At 43.7% G+C, this 8,952-nt stretch overlaps 1 protein-coding gene across 1 annotated transcript; it reads left to right on the forward strand.

Annotated features, from left to right (window-relative positions):
* Positions 1-287: 287 nt before the first annotated feature.
* LOC119396144 (uncharacterized) lies at positions 288-7,529 on the forward strand. The gene is made up of 4 exons (XM_037663245.2): positions 288-397; positions 4,003-4,558; positions 6,939-7,006; positions 7,399-7,529. Exons 1-3 carry the CDS (start codon positions 361-363, stop codon positions 6,964-6,966), a joined length of 621 nt encoding a protein of 206 aa, XP_037519173.1. The 5' UTR covers positions 288-360; the 3' UTR covers positions 6,967-7,006; positions 7,399-7,529.
* Positions 7,530-8,952: the final 1,423 nt, after the last annotated feature.

The raw sequence follows: 8,952 nt of genomic DNA on the forward strand, positions 1-8,952 counted from the left end.
AAAGAGGTCTGCTAAGCCATTTACGCAGATTTAGCACTTCTGGCTGCAAAATCAACAATAGGCTCTACATTGCCACTTTTTCATCTTAGTATTCACCAAGCACAGCACTCATTATTCACTGAAAAAAAAAACGGAAAATAAACACAGTAAGCAAAATCACTTTCTATTATTTCTCTCGCTGAGCCAAACACTGTATGAGAGAAGGCACTGCGAGAAAAAACGGTATCTACGTGGGTGCCAGAGTATTGTTGCATTCCTTAAGCGCCTTCCACCCTTCGTGCTATATATAAGCAGCCGCGCAGTTGGGAATTTCACTTTTCTGCGGGCAGTCAGAGAGTAGACGCCAAGAACACCGCAGCCATGAAGGCCTTCATTGCAATCACGCTTTTTTCAGCTGGTAAGAACATTGATTCTATGTTTTCCAACCATCTAGATGTATCCCACGTGACTCTGCTGAAGTGTTGCTATATGAACTTTACTTAAATGCAACTAAACACAAGCCGAAATTTAGGAAATGCACTGCCCAAGTAATTTACCTGAGCAAACGTATCGCTATTCGTCATGGTGACTTAATGTTACTAACACTATTTTTCGAGATTTCTATGCAGCTTGTGATTTCAACATGCAAGCATGCTTTGCGCGAAGTACAGCACACCGAGAGAGATAAAACTTAAGCAACCGTGCGAAAAAAACAAAAGCGACGTTTGTGTCCTCTCTTTCTTGGTCCAGTCTCGTTTGCGCTGCCGTTCAAGCACCACGGATTTCAACCAACTCGCCTAGTCCACCGTCCTTCTCGAGTTTAATTAAGAACGTTCTGCTTTAGCTTGCCTAAATTTAAGTAGAAAATATAGCGCAGAAAGGAACAGAGGAAAAGAAGACGACGGTACGAGCGCGGCCTGTACTTTTCCTTCTTCTTTTTCGGAGTTTCAGATAATGTGCTTATATATGTGCACGATCAGCAATAAAGGTTTGTTGAAAATAATAGCGCTCGTGCCGTCATCATCTTGTCCTGTGTTCGGTTCTGCGCTATATTTTCTGCTTAAGTGATGACTCAAACGTTATCCCTTCTTAAACTTAAGGCTGCATTTACTTCATTACGTTATTAGCTTCAGAATTAACTGTCGTATTAAAATAACCCGAACCTTTATTGTTTCTCTAATCTTTTTAGGACAGGCTTCAGTGCACTAGCGTGAAAACAAAGCAGCTAGGGCCTTTTCATCAACGAGGTACAGTCACGCCCATGAAATTAAGGGCAATACGAGGGCACGGAGGACGCTGCTCATGATTATGCGTTCCATAATGATTTCTCGACAATGGTAGGCACATTACACTTTGCTCACTTAGGAGGAAACGTCGTTCGATGCAAATGTCGCACGTAAGCATACGCCTGAACGTGCAAGCCCGACTTGGGACCCAGCGTAGCAGAGAGAATGCGTAATGCAATAAAACTGACCAGTGAACATGCATCTAAGGCCGTAAACAAAATTTAGTGTGCCACGGTTACATACATGAAAACATGGCCTTCAAAAGAGGAACTCTGGAGAACGATACGCGCTGCTCCTTGCATCAACTAGTCGTAGCACTTGTAGGATCAGTATATAAAGAAATGCCGGGAAAAAAATTGTAACCAAAGAATTCCTGGCCACGTTGATGCCACCTTTATTTTCTAACTGACAGAAATGTAATGATGCAAAACACGAGGATGGACGGGGAACGAAAAAAAACGTGAGAAGTAATTTTAGCTTAACTGGAGCGGGGACTGAAGTTCCTCATATCTAGATTGAGTTCAATATATCTTATTTTTTTTCTCTGTTGCTAAACTCACTTGCAATCCAAATGCAGCGCGTAAATCTGTAGCAAACAAGAAATACGACATGAATATGTTCTTCCTCGGCGCAAAACCAACAATACAACGAACAGATGCATCTCAATAAATATCCTAGGTGTTAGTCTGCATGTTGTGGCATCATATCTCAGAGCTGTTGTCGTAAATGTTCAGAACACTCTACCACCATGAAACTTATTACAGCAAGCAAGTCCTGAACGGCACATTCTACACAAGTAATGTTCCGGACCGCGCTAGTTTGTAATCAATGATGGTGTGCACAGCGCCCCTGTTCACTTCTTGGGCTAGACACATCATCACATTATATCGCTCCTGTCTGCTCTTTGTGACGTAGAACGATAGCGCTTTCATATATTCCGAGTGACCTTTCCGCGCCATGTTTAGTTAGCTACACGCTACGAAATGCTTCTGCGCAGCCCCCATCAATGAGGATTTGTAGCATTCATGTTTAATCGAATTTCCAGTATTCTTCTCAGGGTCGCAATATAACGATATCTAGGCTTTTAGGTGAATGTCATTTACTTATTATTCGTCATATGTGGTTACCATGTCCATGTAATAAAGTAACGACGCTTACTATTTATGCCACGGTTTACATCTAGAGCGAACCATTGTGGCCTAAGTGGGCCATTTTCCCCCAGGCCCTTGTGCAAATTTTCGTAATTTGCCGAAAATTGTCAGACACCATCTATAGCGTGTTTTACCACACTTTTTTTCGATTCTTTCTTGGAAGCTGTGTAAAAATGTCAGCTTTCCTGTTACCATTCGTCCAAGAGGGGAGCATCGCTGCAAGAGCTACCTCACCCCTTCGGCTACTGTCTGAAAGACGCGACTCTTCTCCGCTTGCTTCGATGTATCGTAGTGGAGGACTGCGTCAAATATACGTGGCGAGCCCCGCATCATGTTTTTACCTTCTTTTCTATTTCCTTCCGCGCCGCACTGCCAGTGTCATTGAGTTGTTCCGCATTTGATCAACAGAAGTTGCGGGCAATAATCGGCGAAGATGAAAACGGCGCATTTTAGGGTCATTTTTGCTTATTTCTCATGACGTTTACTATTCTTTAGCACGACCCTCTAGACAGGACCAGCGTACGGACTTATGTTCAAAATGTGTACTGTTATTGTACCATGCATCCGTTTCACTTTATGCATGCATGGTCACTACCGAGTGGTCTACGCGCAGCACTGCTCAGTTTTCAATGATCTAATCTGATGATGAGCTCTCTAGACCGCACGTATTAGTGCCAGTCAGTTGAACATATACATATATTTAAATATTTATAAATAGTGAAGGCATACAGCTGAATCTTTACCATAGGAGATAACTCGCAGCGGTGATTGGCTGCTATAGTGGTGATCGTCACAAAAAGTGGGACATCGTAGCCGGAAGAAGAGAAGATTCTGTACAACACATATTTTTTAGGGGCGAAGCTCCTTAAGGCGGCACCCGTTCGTCCCTCGTAGTAGTGCGTAACCAGTCGTAACGCTAGTACCAGATCTTGACCTCCAAGGTGGTGCCGGTGGGAGATTTTTCCTGTGGGTTGTTGAACAATAAAAAATTTGCAGCGTGCGCGTTAACTAAAAGCCGAATTCTTCTGTCTCTCATTCCCCATTAGCAGCCATTGGCATGTTCCAGTAGGAAACGTTAGTAGAAGTAGAAGTGTAAGTGTTAGCTAAAAGCCGACTTCTTCTGTGTCTCATTCCCATTAGCAGCCATTGTTTACCTCCAAGGTAGTGCCTGGTGAGATTTCCCCTGTGCGTGATTAAACAATAAAAATTTTGTTCAAAACGCCGTTGATTGATGAAATAAACCAACGAAAGACGCCAGATGTTTTGTAAAAGCAAAACGAAAGAACGGCAGATGTTTCTAGAGCAAAACGAAAAGACGCCAGCTGCTTAACGAAAGACGCCAGATGTTTTCTAAAGCAATGGTTTTCTAAACAATGAAAATTCACAGCGTACATGTAAAATTAAAGTGAGCTGCAAGTCGTCATAACTCATCGAACCTTTAGTATAAACGCGCCCGATCTTACGTCGGTGATGATGTACTGAGCAGAATTCACGGAAGATTCACGGTTTACCGATGAACCTCCGCAGCTTCGCCCACTCATCATCATTCACTCCGTGGATATGCTGTGATTTTTTTTTAATTCCAGCATCACTGGCATATGGTGCACCTGGTGTAAAGGTGGACGTTGGAAGCAGTGGCAGTAGCCTTGGTGGTAGCAGTCTAGGACTAGGAAGCAGCCTTGGTGGTGGTCCCGGACTTGGTTCACTTGGCAGCAGTGTCAGTGGAGGATTCCCAAGTTCCGGTTCATCCAGCTTTGTAGGTGGTCCCTCGTCCGGTTCATTCAGTTTCGGCGCTGGAGGATCTGCTTCAGGAAGACAGGGTGCAGTCAGTGGAGTAGCCGGACGTCCATCATTTGGCGGACAGTTTGGCGGACAGTTTGCTCCTGGCTTCGGAGGCTATGGTTACGGCCCCGCTTACTACTACCCAGGTGGCTACGGATATGGCTTCGATGACTATGGCCTTGGCGGCTTTTCCGACTTCGGTTACTGGCCCGGCGGTTACTGGCCCGGCAATGGCCAGTACTTTTACGGTGGCTTCCCCGGTGGCTGGGGCGTCAACGGCGGAGCAAGTTCAAGCCAACGTAGCCTGCGCTCTGCACGCGCTGCACGCTCCAGCGCTGCTGGTTCGTCTTCTTCTTCCGGGTAAGTGGGCATTAGACGCAACGCCACTCGAATAATCATTTTTCAGCCCTAATTGATTTCATCTTTGACAGTGATATGTGTGCGGACGCTCGCTCAATTTCACAAACGACAAGCTTCTACTGTATACAAAGCAGATTGAGATGAACTTACATTGGGCTTCACGGGAGAGTATTTTTATTGGAAATAGAAAGCGAGGTGGTCTAATGCTGGCCATATAAAGTGTGGACCACAGAGCGACGCAAAAATTGCATTGTAAATACCTGTAGCTTACTACCATCTAAGCTACGCCGACCGCTTGAGACTGGTGTTCCCCTGCCGCGTACAGGAATAGGAGACGAGCTATGTGAAGTTATTTGATTTCTATAAATAACATACTTGCGGGATTCCGACTAATTGAGATTCTTCCTCATCGTATATTTCTCATCCGTGTTTCTACATACTAGCGTTCTTTTTTATTGCTCCTCATCAGAAAGAATAAACTGCGTTGGGTAATTCAGTCCATGAAATAATCTCGAACTAGAACGTCACAGCCACGCCAGGTGCTAATTCAGGCAAAACTTTCATACAACCGCAATTACCACCAAAGATTCATTCACTTCGTGATGTAGTCAGCGTCACTGCTTCGTGAGAAAGTAGTACACACTACTGTCAGCGTCGATAAATGCGCTAATGTAGTGTTCTTCAGCGATAGCAATGAAACCGCTTTTGACCATTGATTTATAGAAAATTAAGAGAATAACGCTCCAAAATCTTCAGGCCAACACGCGGGTTGCAGCAACATACCGCTTCTGGCCTTTTTCATGAGAAAAAAAATCCAAGTCACGCAATCTTTTTCTCTCCCTTTTCCTTATGCCTGTGTTGGCGCTTCTCAACTCAATCTTTATTGCATATGAACGCCCCCACAATTTCGCTCCAGTTTTTATTTCAATGCCCGGGAGCAAATGATCCACCGAAAGGCCTCACCGGTAGGAAGGAAGGAAAACGAGAGAGAGGAAAGACAGGGATGTTAACCAGTTGGCATAACCGGTATGCTACCCTGCACAGGGGGAAGGGATGGGGGAGATTGAAAGAAGAGTAAAGAAAGAGAGAAAGAGAGGGGAACACGCACGCACACACATAACTTCACAGCGCAGAGAGGCAGTCTTGGGCGGTATACGGTATCTTTAGGAGTCTACAGCCATTCGTGCAAGTCTGTTGTCCTTAGGAATTTGGGAAATGCCTTGGTTGCTTTAATTCTCGATTACTCTTCAGGATGACATTGGAGAATTGTTTCTGGTGTCATTGTTCTGTTGTGAAGACGAGAGAGAGCGAATAAGAGGGATAGTCTCTGCGCAGCGTTGCGAGGACAGTCGCAGAAGATGTGCTGCAAGGTCTCCTCGGTGCCACAGGCGTCGCAAAGAGCGTTGTCGGCCATCCCTATCCGAAACGAATATGACTTCGTGAAAGCCATTCTTAGCCATAAGCGGCATAGCAGAGTGGCTTTTTTTCGGCGGAGTCTAGATGGTATTTGAAATCGCCGCAACTCCTTTAGGTGGTGTTGCCGATAGTTTTGGCTTCTTGGGGTATTCAGTGTTGAGTGCGAAGTATTCTTTGCGATCCTTTGAAGCATGGCAGCAGCACCAGACCTTGAAAGTTCGATCAGCTTTGCAAGGCGACAAGGAAGAGGCTATACCCCTTTCACGGCCACAGCAGTAAAGATATCATAAGCACACATTGCAAGATTGTTGTCTCAGCCCTGAATCAACAAAGGAGACGCATATTTTCATTCATTGGTGTGTAATAATTCATTTACATAAAACAACTAGTTCGTTATAGTATATAAGGTGTGAAATGCTGTCAAGAGCACAATCTGGACACATGTGCACATGACTTCACAAGGTACGACAACTTCAGTGACATCAGCTTTACGAAATATTTACGCAGGCTCAAAAGTTAACGTAAGATGGAAAATATGGAATATATGCTTTAACGGTCGCAATTGGCCTGATGAATAGCAGTTGGCACACGAAGAGTTATAAAAGGCCCAAATAAAAGTAAAGAATTCACGCACCCTTTATGCAAGTACTACGGATTTGCCTGCAGGACTATTCGCCATAAATGCGTGGATTTTATGCGCTGAACATTCTTTCTAAATTTTACCTGTGTTCACTTCATTTTTTCACAGTTGATCATCCTTACTTATTTCTCGTTATACTTTCAAATAATATTCTGCATTTAACGATAAGAATATACCTTAAACTAAACGCTGCATATCTCATAATCATATCGCTTTTCCAATAGCATAATAGGCAATATAAAAGTATAACAAAGCATTATACTTACTGGCACTGTACAATTATTTTAGTCTAAATGTATGGTCTATTTTGTCTTCTCTGTATAGATCTTCCTCTAGTTCCAGCAGCCAGTGAGCAGCGAATGTTGTGAACGACGTAGGACCTAACACCAACGGTGAGAAAACACTATCCCCTTTACTCTCTCCGAACTACTGATTCTCATGTTTTACATCAACCATTGAGAGGCGCCATCAGAAGGCGGGGGGTTCTAAACCTTACCTTTATCAAGCATATTTTAAAGACAACATATATCTCGCTCTAAACCTCAACTCAGGAAGAGAAAGCTTTTGAGCTCATAAAATTATTTTATCAGAACAGCAGGCCATCATCGCCATAACATTTTCAAGAAAATATTTTACTGCGAACGACTGGTTCTCAAAAGCGCAAACTGGAAACATATGCTTCCTTTTTATGCAACCAAAATAGCGACAAAAATATTTTTTGCCAGGCCATTCTTTTCTTCTAAAAGCCAACATTATGTACGCATATATTTTTTTTTCCTTACAGTGGCCTGATCTGCCTGTCCCGGCTTTCTCAAGAATTTCACCAGACGAATCTAAATTCTACTCAGAAGTAATTTTGCGGTCTTCTGCGGTTATTTGGGAAAGAATAAACCAAACTGTCATGCTGAAACCAAACGCTTACTGTTTCCATTTCTGTTCACTGCGTTGAATTTCATACAGCGAGGAAAGGTGCACTCGATATTTCTTTTACAGAATGATTTATCCTAACACGCTCGTTCATTAAGGAGAAAGTCTTAAGTGACTCGTGAGACGCGGAATGTGACCGTCCAGCGGTTCCCTTGCTCGGCGTCAGCACCTATGGGACCAAAAGTATCGCGTTACCAACGTGACACGACCTGAGCGTGAACTTCGTTCACTTCGTCTTTGCGACGTGCACAGGATTTAAAAAGTAAGAAAAAAAACGCGCTCGCGTTACTCTCATTTCGTCTTTGAGAAAGCGTGACAACGAGACGATAAAGAAGATAACGAATACAATCATACAATCCCCTCGCCATGGCTGTCGCCTTCACGTCTCGTTAGGCAACTGCATAGTTGGCCCATATTATTGCGATATCAATTATAAGGACATTATCGGTGGTTTTTTGCCGCCGCGGTCATGTTCCGTAGATCTATCTATCTATCTATCTATCTATCTATCTATCTATCTATCTATCTATCTATCTATCTATCTATCTATCTATCTATCTATCTATCTATCTCTATCTATATCCACATAGAAAAATGGACGTGAAGAAAATTTGTTCGAAGTCCGCGAAAGGGGATTTGAACCCTCGACCATTCACTCCGCTGCACGACGCGTTAAAGTACTCGGCCACAACGCATACATGCATGCTCCATGGAGGAAAAAAAGAAGAAAAAAAGACAACCTTCTCTGAAGCCGCTAGCTCCTTGTGTTTTTCTCACAATTCCCGTCATGCTTCTGTTTCATTTTCTTTTAAAGACGATAGTGTTTCTTGGGGAACTTAAACGCAGAAATTTTGGTCTGTCTGTCTGTCTGTCTGTCTGTCTGTCACATGATTCAGCCACCCGGCCAAAGTTTAAGCAGTTGCTAAACGCCCAGCCATCTTGAACTGGTATCTGCGTTCATACTTGTGAACATTCTCGATCAAAAAGCAAATATTACGCATATCTGAGGCGCAACATCAATACGTAAGTATTAGGTGGTGTGTTCCTCTAGTAGAAAATACATAGATACGTAATTCTAAAGACCCTAGGGCTTCTTTGGCTGCGCCGAAAATGCTAGTGTTTCTTAGGCTGCGCTGAAACGGCGCAGAACAGGCCAGCAGAAAAAAAAACTGCCTGCAGAAGACTATCGTCTTTCGACGACATTTGCAGCGAAGCACGCAGATACGCGGCCAATTTTTTTGCGGGGCTCCTGTAAAAAAATTGACAAGCGCTTGCGCCTAGCGTCCACAAGCCAACCTGCTCCGACGCCCCTCCCCCACGTGCTCCATGCTCGGGTCACAATTCCCCACTTGCCTCTGTTTCATTTTTAACAGCAAAGTTAACAGCGAAGCTGTTTAGCAAATCGTTGCTT

This window comes from Rhipicephalus sanguineus, chromosome 6 (genome assembly GCF_013339695.2).
Source record: "Rhipicephalus sanguineus isolate Rsan-2018 chromosome 6, BIME_Rsan_1.4, whole genome shotgun sequence".
Taxonomy (NCBI): domain Eukaryota; kingdom Metazoa; phylum Arthropoda; class Arachnida; order Ixodida; family Ixodidae; genus Rhipicephalus; species Rhipicephalus sanguineus.